General features: G+C 38.3%; 1 protein-coding gene across 1 annotated transcript; it reads left to right on the top strand.

Annotated features, from left to right (window-relative positions):
• The first annotated feature begins 10410 nt into the window (after positions 1–10410).
• Positions 10411–15161, top strand: LOC141605748 (heat stress transcription factor A-7a-like). Its single transcript, XM_074424631.1, has 3 exons — positions 10411–10845; positions 13455–14193; positions 14583–15161. The coding sequence occupies exons 1-3, from the start codon at positions 10507–10509 to the stop codon at positions 14588–14590; spliced, it is 1086 nt and encodes a 361-aa protein (XP_074280732.1). The 5' UTR covers positions 10411–10506; the 3' UTR covers positions 14591–15161.
• The last annotated feature ends 8117 nt before the right edge of the window (positions 15162–23278 follow it).

Genomic DNA, 23278 nt, shown 5'->3' on the forward strand with positions numbered 1-23278 from the left:
AGTGCTACAGCCGTAGAGATCACTCTAAATGCAAATCAACACCCTCGGATTTTGATTTTAGCAAAAGGAAGTATGCTGACCTTCCTGAATACTTGATTTGCAATTACTGTGGTCATACGGGTCACATCCAAATCAATTGTGTCAAAAAGGCTCACGATATACGAAAACATGCCGACCACGCTAAAACTATTGACACGGTTGATGAGAATGATGAAACCCCCATTAAAGAACCTAACGAAGAAAGGAACAATAAATTCCGTTGGTTCTATGACATGGCCTTCGACTATAGCAAGAAACCTAGCACCTCACAAAATCCTTGCCGATCTCAACCTAGTAAACCTATTCACAAGGGAAATAGTCAAGAGAGACCTAGAGAAATTCCTAGACCTAGAGAAAACCCTAAACCTAGAACTCCTCCCAAGCGAAATAAACCAAGGGTTAGAAAAACGGTTATTAGACAAGTTTGGATTCGAAAGGATTTAGTTTATAGAGTAACTAATCATAAGGGGACCCAACTTAGCTTGGGTACCTAAAAACTGTATCTAATCCTTTATGCAGGAAGAAGTGAAAGAAAACAATCAATGGTATCTTGATAGTGGATGCTCAAGACACATGACCGGAGATAAGAACTTGTTTCTTTCACTCAAGCCCTTCAACGGAGGAAAAGTGACGTTCGGGGACAATAAAAAGGGAAAAGTCATCGGCATTGGCAAAATCGGAATTTCTAAATCTCACGCAATCAGTGATGTTTATCTTGTGGACGGTTTAAAGCATAACTTGCTAAGCATATCTCAACTATGCGACAAAGGTAACAAAGTAGTTTTTCATACTAATAGTTGTCGCATTATTATTGAAGGAACTAGCAATGTTATTCTAGAGGGCCTTAGAAAAAGGAATGTTTATATGGTAGATTTAAATGTTGTGCCTACTAACTCTTTCTCATGCATGAAAGTTACTCTTGATGATCCTTGTTTATGGCATAAACGGTTTGGTCACATTAGCTCACTAACCTTGAACAAGCTCAAGAAGTGGGACTTGGTGGAAGGCTTACCCAAGATCAAGTTCGACTAAGAAAAGATGTGTGACACGTGTGCTAGGTGCAAATAAGTCAGATCATCGTTCAAACCAAAAAGAGTAGTGAGCACAAATCAAGCCTTGGAATTAGTACACATGGATTTATGTGAACCTATGAAGGTAAGGAGTAGAGGAGGATCCAGGTACATCTTTGTTCTTGTAGACGACTACTCAAGGTATGTATGGCCTATCTTTCTTCTTCAAAAGACGAAACTTTTGATGAATTTGATTGTCTTATGAAACGCGTTCAAAACAAATATAAGACTAATCTTGTATCTATTCGTACGGATCATGGCACCGAATTTGACAACCAAACTTTTATAGAATATTGTAGAGTTAATGGTGTAGGGCATAACTTTTCTGCACCAAGAACTCCTCAACAAAACGGTGTCGTTGAACGTATGAATAGAACTTTAGAAGATATGGCACGTACAATGCTCTTGTGTAGTGGTTTACCTCGTAACTTTTAGGCTGAAGCCATTAGTACTTCTTGCTACATCCATAATCGTGCTATGATCCGACATATCCTTAAGAAAACCCCCTACGAACTCCTTAGAGGTCGAAAACCGAATATCTCCCATCTTCGCTGTTCTGGGAGTAAATGCTTTGTACATAATAACGGTAAAAACCGTTTAAGTAAATTCGACCCTAGGAGTGATGAGGCGATTTTTATAGGATATTCAGATCATAGCAAGGCTTACAAAATCTTCAATAAAAGAACTCTATGTATTGAAGAAAGTGTCCACGTTATTTTTGATGAAGATAACGTGTTCGATAAGCCTTTACAGGATGAGGAAGAAGACTTGGATGAACCCGACTTTCGTCTTTCAAGAGACGATCCCCCGGAATTGGAATTAGAGGACAATGAGATTGAGGGAACGATTGATGAACTAGATCGTTCCTCAAAAGATAAAAAGGAGAAAAGCAAAGTTACAGTTGATGATCATACTGTAACATTGACTCAAGACAAGAACTCCCAAACCAATGTTATAGATGATGTTACTGTAACATTAAATCCAAATCAAGGTGTAGAGTCCGAGGTTATAATCGGCTCAAAAACGACACCCGGATTGGATTCAGGGGGAACTTCCTCTAATTCCGAACCAAATGAAGTCGGGTCAAGCTCAAATAACGATGAAGAACCAAGCACTTCAACTAAATGGAAATACAACAGCTCACACCCCATGGACAATATTCTTGGAAATATTAAGAAGGGTGTTCAAACAAGACGTTCCTTAAACAACTTCTGTTCTTTCTACTCTTTTCTATCCATGATCGAACCAAAGAATATCAATGAAGCTCTCGATGAATCAAATTGGATTATAGCTATGAAAGAAAAGCTTCAACAGTTCGAAAGAAACAAGGTTTGGCATTTAGTTCCTAAACCAAAAGATCGTTCAGTCATTGGAACTAGGTGGGTCTTTAGGAACAAATTAGATGATGCCGGAGTCATTGTCAGAAACTAAGCAAGATTGGTGGTCCAAGGGTATAATCAACAAGAAGGAATAGATTATGACGAGACTTTCGCACCTGTTGCTCGTCTTGAAGCTATTAGACTTCTAATAGCATTCGCCGCACACAAGGGAATGAAACTCTTCCAGATGGATGTCAAGACAACATTCTTGAATGGTTATTTACAAGAGGAAGTCTTCGTTGAACAACCCCCTGGTTTCAAGAACATCAAATTTGAGGATCACGTGTTCAAATTGGATAAAGCCCTATACGGATTAAAGCAAGCACCTAGGGCTTGGTACGATCGATTATCTAAGTTTTTACTTGACAGTGGATTCAGTAGAGGATCCGTCGACAAAACCTTATTTCTAAAAACTGAGGGTTCTGGCCTTTTGGTTGTTCAAATATACGTCGATGATATTATCTTTGGATCGACCAACCGAAGCCTATGCAAATATTTTTCTGAGTTGATGACCTCCGAATTCGAGATGAGTATGATGGGAGAATTAAAATTCTTCTTAGGGCTGCAAATACAACAAACTGATGAAGGCATTAAAATCCATCAACAGAAATACATCAAGGAGTTGATTCGGAAATTCGGAATGGAAAACTCACATGCCATGCCTACTCCAATGGTCGAGAATAAGAAATTGACATTGGATGAAAACGGTAAATCACTTAATGAAACTACTTACCATGGGATGATTGGGTCACTGTTATATTTGACCGTAAGTAGACCCGATATTATGTTTAGTGTATGCGTTTGTGCGAGATATCAATCATCTCCCAAAGAATCGCATATAACGGCCGTAAAACGAATTTTACGTTACTTAATTGGAACGGCCAACTTATACCTATGGTATCCAATGGAGTGCAATTTTGATCTAGTCGGTTATTCCGATGCCGACTACGCAGGATGTTCTCTAGACAGAAAAAGCACGTCGGGTGTCGCCACCTTTGTCGGACCATGTATCATCACGTGGGGTTCGAAGATACAAAATTCGGTTGCTCTCTCAATCTTTGAAGCCGAATATATTATCATAGGATCTGGTATGTACTCAACTTTTATGGCTTAAGCAACAATTACGTGATTATGGTGTTGATGTAGGATGTATTCCTATTTTATGTGATAATACTAGTGCGATAAAATAATAATTTCTAAAAATCCCGCACAACATTCACGTACCAAGCATATTGAAATAAGACACCATTTTATACGAGACCATGTTGAGAAGGGAAATATAAAACTTGAATTTTGTAGTACTGAAAAACAATGGGCAGACATTTTAACAAAATCATTAGCTAGAGAACGATTTGAGACTTTACGGTTGGAAATTGGTTTAATCAGTGGTACCTAAGCTTCTATATATGTTCAATCTTTTTATGATTGACTAGTTAAGTTAAGATTGTATGACTGTGTCCGTATATTGCGTTGCATGAATAATTTCGTTTGTTGGAATATTTTTTATCATAAAATTCTATTGGTAATTTAGAATTTAGTTGTTATACAAACTAATTCCTTATCACAATAAATAAAACACACCAAATCTTTTATCTTTCTAAGTCACAAAGAATCTTTCCTTTTTGCAAATTCTTGTACACGGCTCAAACAATAAAACTCCTATACAAACACAAATTCCTTATTCTTATCCTTTGCCTAATAAATCTATCCCTTAAATTCCTACACCTACCATAATTCATACTCCTAATTATACACTTACCATATTTACTCTCCACTTGTTAACCCTAGCCTACACCTATATCTACCCCCTTGCGTGTTACCCGTCCACCCAACCCCACTTGCATACTTTTCTTTCTCTCAAATTTTTACCATCATCACAATTCATCTTCTTTACACAAACCATCACCATCACCTCCTTTTTCAACAATCACCATCATCATGAATCCAACTCATGCAAAAAATACCCGATCCTCAACCCGTCACCACCAAAACCGCCCCTTTCATAACCAAACATCACCTCTACCATCACATGATCCTCATTCCATCAATTGTCCTTCACCACAACCAAAACAAAATACGCCCCTGTTTCGTAGTCGGGACGAGTCGGTGTCCGAAGGCAAAAGACGCCGTCTTTTCAAAGGAAAAAATAAGGTGGTTGTTGATGACAGTGAAGCTGTGGAGGAACCCGAGGTAATAGTTCGGAATGGTGTTGCTCGTACTTTGCTTAGGGATGTTTCGAAAGCCGTGACAAAAGAGGGGTTAAATCGTGTTCGGCTTACACATGACGAAAGCATCTTAGTGAATCGAGTTTTGAGGTATTCCATTCATGGTGGAAGGTACTATCCGAAATCTTGGTTGGTTAATGTTCCCGCTCTTGCTTTCTTTGTTAATTTTCTTGATTTTCAAGGGTGGAGTCATATTAGTCAGTTTTTGGGTCCTGTTTACCCAGTTGAGGTGGTTCAATTCTTTGCTAGTGTCTCAATTAAGAAAGGAGTCTTGCATGCAGTTGTTAATGGAGTGGATGTGACGGTCTCTGTTTCGGATTTTTGCTCTGCTTTTTCGGTTCCCGATGAAGGAATTGAATTAAATCCGAGTCTTGAATGGTCTAATGTTGTGAGTGAAAAGGAGTTGTTAGTGAAGAAGTATTTTGAGGAGATGACGGAGGGAGGTAATATCGTGGTTCGTCCTCTCTCGGCAAAAATCAAGTTCCTCTTGAACTTTTTGTGGAACACAGTGGTGCCGAGGAGAGGAGGCCGTGATAAGGTGTCAAGTTATGAAGCTATAATGGTCTATTCTTAGTTGGAAGGTCAGAAAGTGAATTTGGGCAGTGTCGTGTTGCACCGTATACTTCAAACAAGTCTCACGGTGACAAAAGAGAAGTTGAGTACCACAATCGATTTACCTTATGGGATGTGGGTGTCTCGGTTATTGGAGATTATGCATGTGGTGGGACAAGATAGTTATGGTGTTAGTGCGCGGGACTGTATGTGCGACAAGTTGATCAAGCTAATGGGTCTTGTTGTTGATGGACCCGAGTTGCTTCTTGCAAAAGATGTTGAGAAAGCCCCGGGAGATTCGAGTTTGGGAGCTATGGAGTTAAAGTTGGAGGGGTTTATGAGTGGTTTAATGGAGAAATTAGAGGAGCATTCTACTAATTTGGCTACGGTGTTGTCACGGGTTGGACCATCTCGGTCTTTAGACTCGGGTTTGGATGCTACTCGGGTGTACTCTTGGATGGAGGAAGTGGACAAAAGGTTAGTGGGTTTTGAAAGGGAGTTGAAGGCAATACGTGGGGAAGTGTTCCCACACGGTGATCGTCTCACCTTCCTTACGAGTCAGGGTGGAGCTTTGGTTATGCACGGGAAAGCAATGGCGGGTGATCAAGCGCTCACGTTGGAGGCCACAAAAGCTCTTTCCTTGAAAGTGCTTAACTTTGAGAGGAGCATTGGTACACTTTCTCAGCTGGTTTGAAGCTCGTTTGACCGTCTTGATGCCTTAGAGCATCGTACTAGGCCCGACTACGTAAACCCGTATAAGACCCGTAACATTTGATTTTCTCTCGTCTTACCACATCTAGCCCTTATCTTACTTAGCTTTCTTTTTCTTATTGTTGGTGTGTTTAAACAATTCTCATTCGGCCCAATTTGGCAATGCACTTGTGGTTATGGCCCAAGTGTTTCATTAGACATGTGTTAATTCGGCCCACTTTGGCTTAAACATGTTTAATTCCTAGTTTGTATGATAATTATCTTTTGGATGCTTATAGTCTTGCGTGTTATTACTATTTCCTATGACGTTTTATCTCTTGTCTCGTCTTATATTATTCTAGTCATTTTTTATTTGTTCTTAGCTTTTCGATGATGTCAAGAGGGGGAAAGAACGTTTATAGTAAGCATCTACCTAAGCTTGCTCCTTGTCAAGACCAATTGTCTCTTAAAGTCCTTAAAGTTTCGGTTTTTGAAGAATCGTTTGGATCTTGCGTTAATCTTTATTATCAAGATAACGGTATTATATTGAGGGGGAACTACACAATTAGTCACATATGTTAGGAGGCTTGCCATCATCAAAAAGGGGGAATTTGTTGAACCATATAGCTTATATGTTTATGTTTTGATGATGTCAAGGTGATTTACTTTCTATATACTTGTTGCTTGTAATCGTTTGTTAAGTGCTTTAGAATTAACCTATTATGAGCTACGTAGAAGATTATGACAATTGCATGAAACGTTCAAGCCTTCAATCAAGATCAAACGGTTTGAGATCCATTCAAGTATTATGTGAAGACGAAGTCCGTCTAAAGATTAATCAAGCTTGGATGATGACGTAGCCTGTACTCGAAGATCTTCTTGAAGATTAGAATAGTATAGGTGATTATCTCGTAATGGTATCTAAGAATGAGTTTCTTGAATTGGTAAAGTTATAGCTTTGCAGCTATAACATTACTAGTAAAAGAGCTAAATGTTATAGCTCTCCTACTATAACATTGAAGTGCTGAGTTTTTACACACGACTTTTAATTGTTTCGAAAATTGTTTTATAATTTTTTAAAGTTTATTTTAATGTTTTAATGAAAGTATTTATATAATAAAGCCTGGTTTAGTGAGAAGTCCGGCGTTGTATTAAACGTTAATTAGTAGTTGTAATGGATCAACTTATGAGTTGGACTTTGCTATTAATTAGGGTTTCAACATAGCCTCTCTTAAAACCTAAATTCAAATTATATATTAAGACTAGGGTTTGCACGATTCACGAGGCTTATGGGCCGTGATATCTCGTGTTGCCTAGAGGATATTAGGTAAAGATTTTATTCTATAAATATATCTTTACATATCTTATATATCTTACTTAATATATTTGTTTATGGTTAAAGATATTCTTGTTTTAGGAAATCTTATCATAATCTTAGAATTTATAGTAGAGATAATATTTGGAAAGATTATATTCTATCTTTTAGAATATTCTTTATTATCTTTTAAGGCTTTTAGGAAAGAGATAATAATAAGATATAATTTGTTTTTATATCTTAATATTTCGGCTATTAGGGTTTGACAAAACCGTGTAGCCTACTTCCTCTTCTCCTATAAATACTTTGCTATTTACAACATCTAAGATAGAGACCTTAAGCATAAAAAATTGATTTCATCTTTGCAAAGCAAAACCGTGTGTTTTAAAAGGAAAACCGTTTTGTTATTTTGAAAGGTCGTGTGTTTATAAAGCTCGCATACTCGTTCTTCATTTATCGTTATAAGATAATAGTGCTTAGTTGATTTCTTAACTTGTTCATTAACGTGAACCTTTGTTAGAATCATTAGTGCTTTCTTATTAGCGTAAGTTAGTCACTCGAGTATTTAACGGTACTCATTGAGTTACAGCTAGAGTTAGTTGTACGAGTTGGGTTAGTAAATTTGTAATCCGTAGAAAGGTACTAAATTTATTAATCGAGAATAGTGGACGTAGGTTTCGACTTGTGAAACTGAACCACTTCAAAAACCGTGTGTCTCTTCGTTCTTTCGTTTGATTTGCTTATTTCATTTACTTTCATTAGTTGATTAGTTAAAGTTTAATCAATAAACTTTAAATAATCAATTACATACACATAATCGAAAAAGCTTTAAAAAGTTTTAAATCCTCAATTCACCCCCCCCCCCCCCCCCCCCCCTCTTGAGTATTTTGGATCAATAGACTCTTCATCAGCCATCTTTTTTATTTGGAACAAGTGATGTGTCAAGATGTGTATGAAGTGAGACACAGAAATGAGACATAAGATCCTCACTGATAGCAAGGTAGTGTGAACGGCAAGCGTTGAAGATAATCAGTTGGCCTAATTTAAGACCGTTGTAATTTAAATCTTCGAGAACCCGACTAACCTGAACCTAATTCGGAGTAACAATGAGCCGATTAGACCATCCTCAAGCAAGGTCAATTGCTTGGTCATGACCTTGCTTGGTCATGGTTAATCACATAATTAGCAATGTTAATGTGTGACCAAAGATGGTCAATTTGTGACTAAAAATAAGAAATGGTCAATTTGTGACCAAGGTTGATCAAAAAAGATGTCAAATTGACCTCCTTATGTGTCAATTTTCTATTTGTTGAACAATTATAAAACAATAAAAAAAAAGTACTCTATACTCTATTGCCCTGCTACTTTCAACTCAACAGCTCAACTCCACTACTCTTCTTCCATTTCTGTTTTAATTTAAGTTTTTAATGCTATGTACGGATGAACAAGAACAAACCAGATGAAAAACAAAATCTTCGGATTTAAGTTTTTAATTATTTCTGTTTTAATTTAAGTTTTTAATCGCAAACAAGAACAAACAAAATCTTCGGATTTAATCTACGGATGAACAAACAAACCAGGTGAACAAATTACTTCGGATTTAATCTACGGATGAACATACAAACCAGATAAACAAATTAATCTAACAATGCGCAAAGAAACGAGATGAACAATTACTCAACGGATGAACAAACAATGAAACAAATTAATCTTATTAATCTTAACAAAGACAAAACCAAATAGATTTATTAAATCTTAACAGCACAAAACAATTAATCTACGGATGAACAATGAAACGAGATCGTGTCCATACCAGCAGATGGTGTATAGATTAAGATCGTGACATACCAGCACAAATTAGGATCGTCTGTGGAGATCGTAGATGGAGATTAATCGTGTATTGAAGATGAAGATATTGAAGATAAAGAAGGAGATTAATCGTGTATTGAAGATGAAGAAGGAGACGATTGAAGGAGATAATTGAAGATATTGAAGATGGAGATTGTGTATTAATCGATTGAATGAAGAAGGAGATGATCGGCTGTGGAGATGGTTGAAGATGGAGATGATGGTGATAGGGATTGAGATTGAAGATTGAGATGATATAGATTGAAGATAGAGAGCGATATGAAGATGGAGATCGGCTGTTTCAATATGGCATATAACCCTAGATTAAGTTGAGTGTTACTCGATTTTTATTAATTGGCTATTCGGAATTAGACAAGTAACCGTTAATTAGATAAGAAACACGGTTACTTGTATTAATTATAACCGTTACCCGTTAATTAAATAAGAAACACGGTTTTAATAACTAGATGAGTTACTCGGTTTTAATTATATTTCAATATAATTCATGGCGAGATTCGTGATCACGCCACTCATAACGCTTTGAAAAATGATCTTATTGAGCATATTTGGGAAAACTTTCGTAACTAGAATTTGCTTTTAATGCATTTTATAATTTCGTAGTATTTAATATTTTTTAATTTAATGTTTTTTTTTTAATTATGTATGCGGTATTTCGAATCATGTTTTTCATTTTTTTTTAATTGTTAATGAAATCGTCTAATCACTTTTCAAAATTATAACATTATTTCATATTTTTTTACGTAAAGTTTTAGGATAAATAATGTGGAAAATGATATTTCCAATAATAGATAAATAATATATTTATAAATAATAGATAAATAATATATTTATAAAATGTTAGGATAAATAATTGTAAAAGTAAGAGAGAGAAAAGTGGGGTAGAGAATGTGGAAAATGATTGGGATTGTTGTAAAGTAGATAATGATTGGGTTGATGACCTAGGTTGCGACCTTCTGCATGGGAGGGTGAAAATGGGTCAAGATTAATAAGGTGGATTAAGAGTAAAATCGGGTCGTGACCTAGTTAACGTGACATTTGCTTGGGATGGTCTTATAGGAGATCCGGTCATCGAATTCAAGAGTGAGACCATATTGTACAGTATTCCTTTTGTTTTCCCCATGTGTGGTTGTGATTTATTGAGTACCAAAAATACAGAGGGCCGCAGCAGAGTGCTACAAATGGCAACTTCTCACAACGTCCAACAATGACAATTGACAACCGTTGTCACTTTATACTCATCTCCTCCTCTTTCCCTTTTCCCTTTATAAGTCATACAACACTCCTTTTCTTCTTCCCCACGCCTCCACTCTTTCACCATCACACCCATCTCTTTCTCTATCTCATTTATTTAACAATTCGGATCCGCCATGGAAGTCACCAATCTCGTCTCAATCAAAGAGGAGAACGAAGATGAAGTAGAACTCCAAGAGTTGTTTGTTTTCCGTAAAAATAGCAATGGGAATGGCGGTGTTTCGGATGAGACGGTGCCCAAGCCTTTGGAGAAGTTACATGATATGGGTCCACCTCCATTTTTGACAAAGACATATGAAATGGTGGAAAACCCAGATATAGATGATATAATTTCATGGGGTAATAATGGTCTTACTTTTGTAGTGTGGGATCCTCATAAGTTTAGCACTCTTTTGCTTCCTAAGTTTTTCAAGCACAGTAATTTCTCCAGTTTTGTCAGGCAGCTTAACACCTATGTATGTATCCTTATGTTGGTTTGGTTGTCATTCAATTTTTATTAAGTTTGGTTGGCATTCAATTTTTATTATGTGTTACAAGCAATTTGTTGCAACCCCCATCTCGGTCATTAGTTTTTATTAGAAAATATATTATCATATTGAGTAAATTAAAAATAACTGTTCAGTTTTTTAAAATTATTTTCTTATATACATTTTTAAAACTAAATTTAGGTGATTTATTCCGTATGTTTATCAACTTATTCCTTTTGTAACTTAGTCAATTTATATTTTGGAAGGTTACCAATAAAGAATAAATTCAAAAACATATGGAACAAGTTATCTAAATTGGAGTTTTGAATCTATGGGTATTAATTTTAAAAAACAGGATTTTAAAAGAGTTATTTTTAATTTACCCTATCATCTTAGGAAAATATTATTATGGTTATCATACTAATATCCTATAGAATATTTAGGAATATGCTTGGACTATCCTCCAACATAGTTTACTATATATTGTAACTGAATTCTCTAATAGTTTTACCTATTTCATTTTGGGTGTCAGAGTCAATTACAAACCCTAACATGAACAATTTGGTAAACATGTCATCAAATAATAGGTATCTCCTCTTTTCTTGGTCTTTCTGCGAAACCAAAGGTAAACAAATGACTGGACGGGGAGAGTATATTTTGTTGTGTTCCTGGGGTCGTTTTCGTATGCGGCCTTATTCATTTGTATATTTTTATCAGACATGCAGTTTAATACTTAGGGAGGGAGTATGCTCTGAACTACTAATTATCTATCCACTAAAATTTGTTTCAATTATTCATTTTCTGAGTTTAGTGAATCATCCATTTGTTTATGGGTAGATTATGTCTATATATATGTTTGTGAGTGATAATTAACTCTGTCGTGTGTTGTTTTGTGATACGCTTTATTGATAGATGATGGTTGAGGTCCAACTATTATATTTATTCTTAATATTTATATACAACCGCCTTACAACAACAATAATAACGACATTAGCCCATTGCCTCAGCCCCTCAGGGGCTCCGCGAATTGCGTGGTAGGAGGTTTGATGTATCCTCACCCTTGCTTTTTGCAACACAAAGAATCTGTTTTGGAAAGACCAATGATTAAAATTGGGTCAAGAACAGCCTTACATAATTATTTGTTCGTGTGATAATTGTATTTTGTATACAACATATGAGCTTATTTTCATCTTCCTGCCTCCTGCTTCTTTCAAATTGTGCAAGAAAAAGTCTTAGGCGACTCTAAGGGTGTGTTTGGATTGAGGTATTTGGAGGGAAAAGAAAGGGAGGGAGAGTAGAGGATTTAAAATCCTTTATTTGGATAGCAAACGAGGGTGGAGGGAAATGGAGGGGGAGAGATTTGAAGGGATCCAATTTCCCTCCTCCAAGCCTAATCAAAATCTCTCCACAATGGGCAAGATTTGGAGGAAAATTGTATTCAAACAACCACACTCCATTCCCCCTCCCCTTCCCTTCTCTCCCTTCCCCTTCCCTCATTCCTCCTCCCCTCCCTTTCTCTCCACTTTTGCTATCCAAACACACCCTAAGGGTGTTTTTGGATTGAGTGATTTGGAAGGAAAAGAAAGGGAGGGAGAGTAGGGAATTCAAAATCCCTTGATTGGATAGCAAAAAAAGTTGGAGCTTGATTGGATAGCAAATAAGGTTGGACGGTAATATGGAGGGGGAGAGATTTGGAGTGATCCATTTTCCCTCCTCCAAGCCTAATCAAAATCTCTCCACAATAGGCAAGATTTGGAGGAAAATTGTATCCAAACACCCACACCCCATTCCCCCTCCCCTTCCCTTCTCTCCCTTTCCCTTCCCTCCTTTCCCCTCCCCTCCCTTTCCCTCCACTTTTGCTATCCAAACACATGGAGGGAAAGGGAGGGGAGGGGAAAGGAGGGAAGGGAAAGGGAGAGAAGGGAAGGGGAGGGGGAATGGGGTGTGGGTGTTTGGATACAATTTTCCTCTTGTGTTTGGATAGCAAAAGTGGAGGGAAAGGGAGGGGAGGGGAAAGGAGGGAAGGGAAAGGGAGAGAAGGGAAGGGGAGGGGGAATGGGGTGTGGGTGTTTGGATACAATTTTCCTCCAAATCTTGCCTATTGTGGAGAGATTTTGATTAGGCTTGGAGGAGGGAAAATGGATCACTCCAAATCCTTCCCCCTTCATTTCCCTCCACCCTTATTTGTTATCCAAACAAGAGATTTTAAATCTCTTACTCTCCTTCCCTTTCTTTTCCCTCCAAATCATTCAATCCAAACACACCCAAGTGTAAGTTCTTATTAACATTATGGATAATTGTATGAAGTATAAGACAGATCATAGACTGAATAAAACCATGATCGAGCCTTAGAGGAGTTAAGAGGTTTCTAGTAGACTAGAATATATTTGTATTTTTAACTTCAGATGTGCTTAATAGTTTGCTAATTTCCTGTCATTGCTGTAATTGAACGCTTCGGTTATTATTGTCTTGGTCTGATTAAATAAATTCATTGTTTATAGGGTCGATATCTGTGCATTTATTTTACCTCTAATTAGTGTGTCTTTGTTCCTCAGTTTCCAAGTGTGACTTAAGTTGTTTGGTTAAATTTCATATAGGGATTCAGAAAAGTCCATTTCGATCAATGGGAGTTTGCAAATGCAGCTTTTCGGAAAGACAAGAAACACTTGCTCAAGTCCATAAAGAGGAGAAATCAATGTGTCGCGAATGATAGTTCAAGGTCAAAGTTCCAAAGAGAGATCGAAATCATCGAAAAGCTTAAGCTAGAGCAAGAAGAGTTAAAGGCCACGGTTCATGATCTAAAGCAGCAACTACTTGACTCAGAACAGTCTTTAGCCACCACAGAAGAGAGATTGAAATGCATAGAATGGAAGCAAAAGGAGTTCCTTCTGTTTATAGCAAAGGCAATGAAAAATACTCCTTTGTTTCAGCAGCTGTTGGAGAAATACAAGCAAAAGAAATGTTTGGAAAATGGACAAGCTTTTAAGAGGCGTAAATTAGCCTCGAGTGAGAGCCAGAATGATGACCCGCTTTTGATAAGCGTAAACCCAAACCTGGATTGTTGCCACGAGGATGGTCTGGTTGATTTAGGCACTCACTCTGTACCAGAGAGAAGTTCAAGCTTGACGACGTCAGGAACTAGTAGCCCTGACTTTTCATCTGGAAACTACATAATGTGGGAAAAGCTAATGGAGGATGATGTGATATGTGAGGATGATGAAGAGGAGGTGATCGATGCTAATCATACCAAATTCGTTCATGAATTACAAGATTTGATTGCAAAGCCACTTTCTTTGGGGAGCTTAGTTAATATTGGTCAAGTGGCTTGTCCAGGAGGTAATTGTTTACACTTGTTAATTTCCATATTAAGTGGAGTAAAAAAATGTACTCGCTATCTTTGGCTCGAGTTTATGCAATTTCAATTCGTGGTCCTTTGGAAACGGATCCTTAGTGTTCCTAACAATCGGATAAGACCATGTACTTTAAGACACCCTTTTAGTCAAGCCATCAAGAAAGACTGTGACGTTATGGTAAAATCTTGTTATATACTCCGTCTGTGTTAAGTCCTGTGTGAGGCACTTGCTATCTTTGGTTAGAAAGTGGGATGCCTACTCGGTCTCCCAGCCAAGTCTTTGATAACTTGTACATGTAAATAATTGATATTTGGTTTCTAATTCGAGTTTTGAAAAATGTGTGGCTGAAATTGTTGTCACCTTGTTGTGCAGGGCAATAGGAAAATGTAGACTCCATAGGAGCACAATGGAGTGCGCCGGTTTGAAGAGAGATCATGTTGTAGAGGCTCCCTTGGGCACCTAAGGTGGGTCAGTTGGTCCTAGATGCACATGTTGAACACGGGTTCATGGCAGTAGTTTCAACCTCAGGTCTAAAATGAAGTCTATAGAACGAAGGATGCAACCAAAATGAAGTGTCAATTAAAAATGGCTCCGAAGACCAATTTAACCAGAAGAGAAATATTCCTGGTTGTTATAGTTATGTAATGGGATGAGTTTTAGGAAGGGGGTATAAATATTGGTAGTGACTATTGTCATTATTATAATGATCTCAGGTTTGCTAGGATCCATTTGTACAGGTCCCTTTAATGAGTCCTAATGTTGTATAGATTAGGGCAGAGCACGGATCAGATATCCGATCCGAAATCGTTTTTGGATCGGATATCCTTATCCGAAACTCACAAATTTCATTATCCGGTATCTGATCCGAAACATTCGGATATCCGATTTTTAATATCCGAAAATTTCGGATCGGAGTCCAAATATCCGTTATCCGATCCGATTTCAAGACTATTACTTTCTCTGTATTTTTCTCTATCTTAGAAATCGATTTTCAATGTAAACTTTTTACAATAATTTGACTCTAAATCTATCTTACTTTTACATCACATCAAATTTCTTTTTGGACATTGGACTAAAACAAAAGCTAGTGGTAATAAATCATATGTAGTCATAAATCTAATAAATTATCGGATATCGGATATCCGAAATTTTTTAAACTACTATTCGATATTTGATCCGTATCCAAAAGTTTCGGATCGGATATCCGATCCAAACTGTTTTTCGGATCAGATATCCACTTTTTCGGATCGGATTCAGATCAGATATCGGATCAGTTCGAATAATCGAATTTTTTGCTCAGTCCTAGTATAGATATAGTCATATAGAGACCCTTTTTTTATCAAGGGATTTCTTTTTAAAACGACTGAGAATCCTCTTCATTTCTTAATTAACCGTTGTGATTTAATCTTGGGCAAAACCATTCCTTCAACATATCCTCAAATGCTGGTCTTTGTTCAGTTTAGGTCGGCTTATATATTTTACGCTCCAGAGTCAACATATTGAATTCTGAATCGAAACTAATACCCAAATAGTAGCCTACATATTGGAGCTTTATTTTGTCAATTGGTTGGGACAGGGGACGGATGGGCTACTTGACCTATTCTCATTGAAGACATGACATATCCGTCACAAGCTGAAGACGGATACCATTTTACCTCACAATGTACCCACTTTTTCTCTCTCTGCAACACTATTCATGTGGTCCCCTTTCTCCACTAACCCATTTTATTACCATTTTATCTCACAAAATATCCGTCACAAATGGTAACCCGTCACAAGGGAGACCAATTGGGGCTACTTTCTTGGGCTTATTTTTGGATGCCTTTCTTTCTCTTGTCAAGTAGATGTCCTTCGTTGTTGTTCTCGACGCAATTTTTATCTTGAGTCAGGCGGAAACAACCTATTTAGATTGCTAAGACAATGGTATGTAAAGTTGTATATATTCGACCCTGATAGATTTTAGAAGGGGAGAGTATTTCATAAACGTACTTTGTTATTGATAATCTTGTATTATGATATGAATACATAAGACCGTATTTATAATACTAGCTCAAACCTTAACCCTAAATCTAGAATATTGTTCGTACTAACTTATTATGCAAGATAGTAATATAATACTTCTATAACTTATAAGTGAGTTAATTACTTTGACTTGGTTACGTAACTTCTCTCTAAAAAAGTAGAGAGAGCTTCTTTCTCTCCCTGCGAGAGTTTTTTTATTATTTCCTCTTTATCTTCCCAATGCTCCCCCCAAATTCTATTGGATTCCCTGCAAAACCACTTCTCCTCCCACAGTTTTTTAGATTGTTTTCGTGTATATCCAAGCTTAATCATTGCTGATCGTCTTCTTCATTGGGCATGCATGCTTTTTTCTAGGGTTTTTCAAGGAATGGCCAATCATTGGATTCTTAGGCTGCAGCTAAGTGGTTCTTTGAGCTTCCAACAATAGGGTTGCATACGCTCCTTGAGGCCTATTTAAGGGGTTCTTTTTTTCCGTTTGAATCATCCTTCTCTCAATCTTTTCCTCTTATCCACTTTAATTATTTTCATCTTTTTGGGAGGCTTTAATGGCTTCTCCAGTCCCAAATATTTCTGGATACTACAACAGCTCTAATCAGGAGCCTTTTAACCCTGGTGTGTTTCTAAATCAACCTGATCCGCAACTTATCCACCCTAATTACCAATACATCCATGTCCCATACCCTAATGCTGAGTTTCAGCCTCAAAATGCCATGCATGCAAGTGCCTGGCGTTTTTCCAGAACTGGTGCCATGTTTAATCTGGATCCTGCTACACTGGGATGGTTAAGGGAGTTATGGGGTCAGTGTGTTCTGGGTTTTCTCGTCGATTATCGTATTTTCAGTGTTGAGAAACTAAACGATCTGATTAGGCGGAAATGGAAGACTAGAGGCAGGGTCTCTGCTTTGAAACTCGGCGATATTTACGCTATTCACTGTGAATCTGATGATGATCGCGAGGATTTATTAAAGCGCACCTACTCTACTTTTGATGGAGCTATGATGATCTTCACAAGATGGTTCCCAGACAGTGTTCCTAGGACTATTCGCTTTCCTTATGCGGATTTATAGGTTCGTGTATGCGGTCTCCCTTTTGAGTTATGGAGATGGCAAATATTGCTGGTCATTTACTTAGTAAACACTTTGAGGTGGAGCCTTTTGAGGTAATTCCTGCTAGTGATTATTTAAGGGTCAAGGTCCGTATCCAACTAAATGAACCTTTAGTTCCTGGTTTCTTTCTTTCTATGGATGGTGGATATTTTTTATGGATTCAGTTTCGATATGAAGACGTCTTTAAATATTGTATTCGTTGTGGTAAAATTGGTCATATTGGGGCTTGCTGTCGAGAGAATATTACGACTATTGTCTCTGAGGTCAATGGTATGCTGGACAAGGCTTCTAATAGGGGGTTTGCGATTTTTCAAGCTCAAAGTAACCACACAATGTTTAACTTAGACCTTAGGGCCACCCCTTCTACTACTAAATATGTTACTGCTAAAGTGCGTTTTGGTAGTCATAATGTTCAGGCAGATGTTAATTCCAACTTTGAAGAAGAATATATTATTGACTTCGAACTCGGCACTACACCTGGTGGTAAAGTTCACCCTGGTATGAGGTTTGCGGTCACTGCTCAGCCCTTCGCAGGTCCTATACTGTTTAATGTTGGCAGTGGAGTCCATTTTCCATATGTCAATGGTGATGTTCCTAATGGCGAGGCTTCTACTGATCATAATCCTGATAATTTTAATGACACTGCTATGGGTGATATTAATAACGAAGATGTTCCTGTTACCGTTAACCAGCACGATACTCCTCCTGCCCAAGATACTATTTCTGCTCCTGTTCCGGTTCCTTTGCATGTTGAAGTTCCTGCGGTGGCCTTCGTTAATAACGGTGTGCACTCGTCTGATTTGCCTATTCCTGATGATACTAATATACCTGCTCGCATTAATAATATTCCTTCCAACCCACCTCATAATTCTTCTGCTGATCATATCATGACTGATGCTCCTATTGAAAACACTCCTCCTGTTGCGGCTGTTTATGGTTCTAATTTACCAGTTCAGGGGAACAATGATGTGACTGGGGTGGGGGGTTTTCTGGCTGAAGGAGATCCATATGTTATGTACTCTAATTATGGAGGGGTGGCAGTACGATTTGATCGTGATATTCATATTCAGGAAGCAATACTCAATAGAATTGAAAGCGATTTTGGCTGGTCACGGTTAGATGATGATAGTAGAGGTTACAATCAAACTTTTGATCCACCTCCAGAAGGGTTGCCTATTATTTTTCATTACCACCAGCATAATTCTGAAGTACCGTCTGACAGGCCTACTGACTCTGAGATACAAGCTGCTATGAAACCTCAGAATAATGGGGGCAATGATCACATCATAAATATTGATGATTCGTCAAGTTCTCACTATTCAACTCCTGAGTGGCCCTTTCATAGCCCTGATTCTGATAATGACAATACTCATTTGATATCCGATACCGACTATAATGCTGAGATGGAGGGTGAGGTTAATACTATGCTTAGTCTCAATTTGGGCATTTTTAATGCTGCATCTTCTCATGTGGTTCAGGAACCTGCTGATGTTCAGTCTGCTATCCCTTCAACTACTCCTATGCCTGCTCCGTCTGATGGTCTTTCTTTTGCTGGTGCCTCTGGCACTAAGTTTCCTTGTGCCTTTATTACTGTCCACAAGAAGGCTAGCTCTTTGAATTTTGTTGATGCAACTGCTGCTTCTTTGAACGATTCTGACTGCACTTCTATTTCTAAGAAATGTAAATGTCGCTCTGATGTTGGCTATGCTGATATCCCTGGTTCTGCTTTGACATCAATTGGACATGCCAAGTCTTATCTCACGCACTTGGCTAAAAAAGCTTGCTTTAATTCACGAGTTCATCATGGTCAGAGTGTGTCCCACTCTTGTTGCGGCTTCCGTATCAAGGTAGGGGATGATGATAATTTCTGCTCTAGTGAAGATTCTGCCACTGATGGTGATTTGGGTGTTGCGGAGGTTGGCCCTATTCAACCTTCTCTGAAGATATGATAGGTCTCGCATGGAATTGTAGGGGAATTAATAACGTGCTCTCTCCTATTATTCCTAAAATAAGATCACTACTAGGTATTAGATTTTATGATTTCCTCTTCATTTTAGAAACTAAATGTAATGCGGACGCTGTAAGTCCTTTTTTTAGAGCTCTAGGTTTTGTGGAAACTTTTGGGGTTGATGCCATTGGAGCATCTGGTGGGCTGTGGGTTGGTTGGCGTAAGGGCTCGATGGTGAAATGTGTTATGAGTTGTACTAACTTCATCATCTTTTTAGTGGAAAAATATGCTAACGTTCCTTGGTATATCGTCTTGTTTTATGGTGAACCTGCTTTTTCTTCAAGACTGACTGTTTTTCAAGAATTGGGATCTTGGATTGAGTCCTTTACTCATCCCTTCATTATTTTGGGAGACTTCAACCAAGTAGAGTTTTCTCACGACAAGCAAAGCAAGAGCAAAAGTGCCATTACTGGTGCACTTAGTTTCAACAAATGGCGTCTTGAGCATGAACTTCTTGACATTCCGTTTAAAGGGCCTCGATTCACTTGGTGTAATAATCGGAAGGGTATTGACCGTGTGTATGAGAGGATTGATAAAGCTTATGGTTCTAAGGACTGGTTCCATGTCTTCCCAAATACGGGCGTGAAGCATTGCCCGATACAAATTTCGGACCACGCCCCTATTGAACTTGACTTTCATCTTACAAAAAACCACAACAAAAAGCCATATAAAATTGAGTCCTGGAACCTTGATAATGAAGATTGTATTGCCCTTATTCACTCTGCCTGGTCGAGTTTTGTTGTTGGTTCTCCGGCTTTCAGACTCGCAAGGAAATTGTCGATGATAAGGACACTTATGAAGAAATGGTCTTTTGATCAAAAATCTATTTGGCGAAATAAATGGGATGACTTTGATTTACGTCTTGAGGATGCACTGGAAACTGCTATTAATACTGGTAATGAGGCTCCTTTTATTTCTATTAATAGCGAGGTGACTGATTTTGCGAAGGCAGCGGCTCTTTACTGGAAACAACGAGCTAAACTTAAATGGACTGTTGATGGTGAAACTTGTACACGTTACTTTTTTAATTGGGTTAAGGGACGTGCCGGTAATAATTTCATTTTGGGGGTTAAAGACGACTCAGGGGCCTGGGAGTATGATACACAGGCGGTCAGTGAACGTTTCTACGCTCATTTTTATGATCTTTTCCATCCTTGTATGACTGACTCTACGCCTATCACTGAAAATGATCCTATTTTCCAGTCAATTAACATTAAGGTTAAGGAAGATGATGTTGATTTCCTTGGTAAACCCTTCTCTGCAAAGGATGTCCGACGGGCCGTTTTTCAATTAGGAGCTCTAAAATCACCCGGACCTGATGGCTTTCCGGCTTTGTTCTTCCAACGTTGCTGGTCTACTATCAAACATGATGTTACCAAAGCCGTCCTTAGTGTGCTTAATGGGGGTCATCTTTTAAAGGAGCTTAATCGTACTTTCATTGTCCTAATCCCGAAGTGCGCTAATCCTGAAAAAGTTGGAGAGTATCGTCCCATTAGTCTCTGCAATGTTATTATGAAGATTATTACGAAATGTATCACTAATCGACTCACCCGAGTGATGAGATACCTGGTTGGTGATTTTCAAAATGCCTTCATTTTAGGACGACAAATTTGTGACAACGTGCTTATTGCTAATGAAGCTATTGAGAATATTCATAAACACAAATATGGGAAATCTGGTAGATTTGCTTTTAAAGCTGATATGAGCAAAGCTTATGATCGTATACGATGGGACTTCATCCAAGCTACGCTTTATCGCTATGGTTTTCCTCCTAATCTTATCAGGTTGATTATGAACTGTTTGTCGTCTGTTTCCTATGAAGTTCTGTTTAATGGCGCACCGCTAAAACAGTTCAGTCCGTTGTGCGGGTTACGTCAAGGCGACCCTATCTCACCTTACTTATTTATTTTGTGCATGGAAGTTCTCTCACAGAATATACGTGCTGCCGTTAGTGATGGCTCCTTACATGGTATTTCTCTAGGCAGAGGCTCCCTCTCGATTTCCCATTTGTTTTTTGCTGACGACTCTGTGTTCTTCTTAAAAGATAAATGGGAAGCTTTCTTAAAATTGAAATATATTCTTGACAAGTTCTGTGAAGCTTCTGGGCAAGTTCTTAACACTGCAAAGTCGGGGGTTGTCTTTATTCCTAGCACTACCTTAGGTAAGGCTTCTATGGCCTTGAAGATTTTGGGCGTTAATCATCACAACGGTATTGGCAAGTATTTGGGTATTGAAACCGCTTCTGGTTCCTCAAAAAAGGCTATTTTTAATAACCTTATTGAAAAGGTCAAGAGACGTATTTCTTCTTGAAATGGTATTTTTCTATCACCAGCTGGTCGGTTAACACTTATTTCGTCTATCCTTTCCACCCTCTCTAATTATGTCCTATCGGTATTTAAAATACCGGTAAGTGTGACCAATAAGATTAACTCCTTGTTGTCGCATTTCTTGTGGGTTGGTACGAGATCGTGTTCTACTATTCACTGATGTAGTAAAAACTTTCTAAGTTTGCCTAAATCTCAAGGTGGTCTTGGTATCCGGAATCTTAATTGTATGAACCAGGCATTATTAGGGAAGTTAGCCTGGCGAATTATATCAGACAGGGACTCACTTCTTAGCCGTGTTTTCTACTCTAAGGTTCTATGTAATGACTTGATGATTTTCCCTGATTCGGTTAAACATGGCTCTAAAATTTCATGGGGTTGTCGAAGTATTATTTATGGGATGCATCTTGTCCTTCCTAATATTGGATGGAATTTTGGTTTCAACTCCAAGTTGAATGTTTGGTCTTCCAAATGGATTGCTGGACGGTGCCCATCGCAGGTTACTAGCTTTGGCTTCGAACCGCCATTATCCATGCTTGGTTTGACCATCAAGGATCTTTTTTTGCCGTCTATGTCATGGAATTATGAGCTTATTCATGATCTCTTTGAACCAGAATGGGCTAATAGAATTTGCGCCATACCTATCTGCCCATCTGTTGTGAGTGATACGGTTTTCTGGATCCCCTCCCCTTCTGGCCTGTATACTGTTAAAAGTGGATATGGCATTTCTCTCGGCTTTCATCTTGAGAAGTATGGCACGAGCAAAGACAACAGTAGAGCTAGTAGCAACGTTAAACAGTTCTGTAAATCTAAGCTTTGGTTCTTGCCAGGGCCACAAATCTGGAAGATTCTCATTTGGAGAATTATCACTAATTCGCTTTCTGTCGGAATTGAGTTTCAAAAGAGACACTTGATGGTTTCTTATCACTGTCAGCTATGTAATGACACAATGTCGACGGAATCTACTGAAAATCTTTTTAGGGACTGCACTGTGGCGAAAAGGCTCTGGGCTTCCTCTTCCCTCGGTATTAATGCTAATCATGCTGATAACTTGCCCTTGTCTGATTGGATCTTCAACTGGATTTCTCTGTTCTCTAAGATGGATGACTCTTCTACTCCTACCATTATTTTCATTTCTGTTCTTTGGAGTATTTGGTGTGCTAGAAATAATTCTATTTTTAGAGGAGTCGCGTTCTCGGTTGATCACTTCTTCCATCTTTAGACTAAGGTGGCTCAGACTGCACTTTCCGCTCTCTCCTTCTCTGATAATAGGAGTGCAACACTCCTATTGAAGGAGCCAGACTTGCGATTAGCCATGATTGAAAATATCAAGAATAGCGTTCCTTTTTATTTGATAGGTGAAAACTATAATTGCCTTTGTGCTAGAGCTAAGGTCGACGCAAGCTGGTCTGAAACCCTTGCGGCTTCCTACGGTTGGATTATCTATAATCCTGATGGGTCTTGCCTCAACATGTCTGATGTTGCCTTACGAGCGGAATCGGCTCTACAAGCCGAAGCTGTAGGTATCCGTAATCTCTTGAGATGGGCGGTGCATTCCAACATCCTTCATTTCGAGGCTTCCTCTGACTGTCTCCAGATTCTACTACA

Source organism: Silene latifolia, chromosome 10 (assembly GCF_048544455.1).
Source record: "Silene latifolia isolate original U9 population chromosome 10, ASM4854445v1, whole genome shotgun sequence".
Classification (NCBI taxonomy): Eukaryota; Viridiplantae; Streptophyta; class Magnoliopsida; order Caryophyllales; family Caryophyllaceae; genus Silene; species Silene latifolia.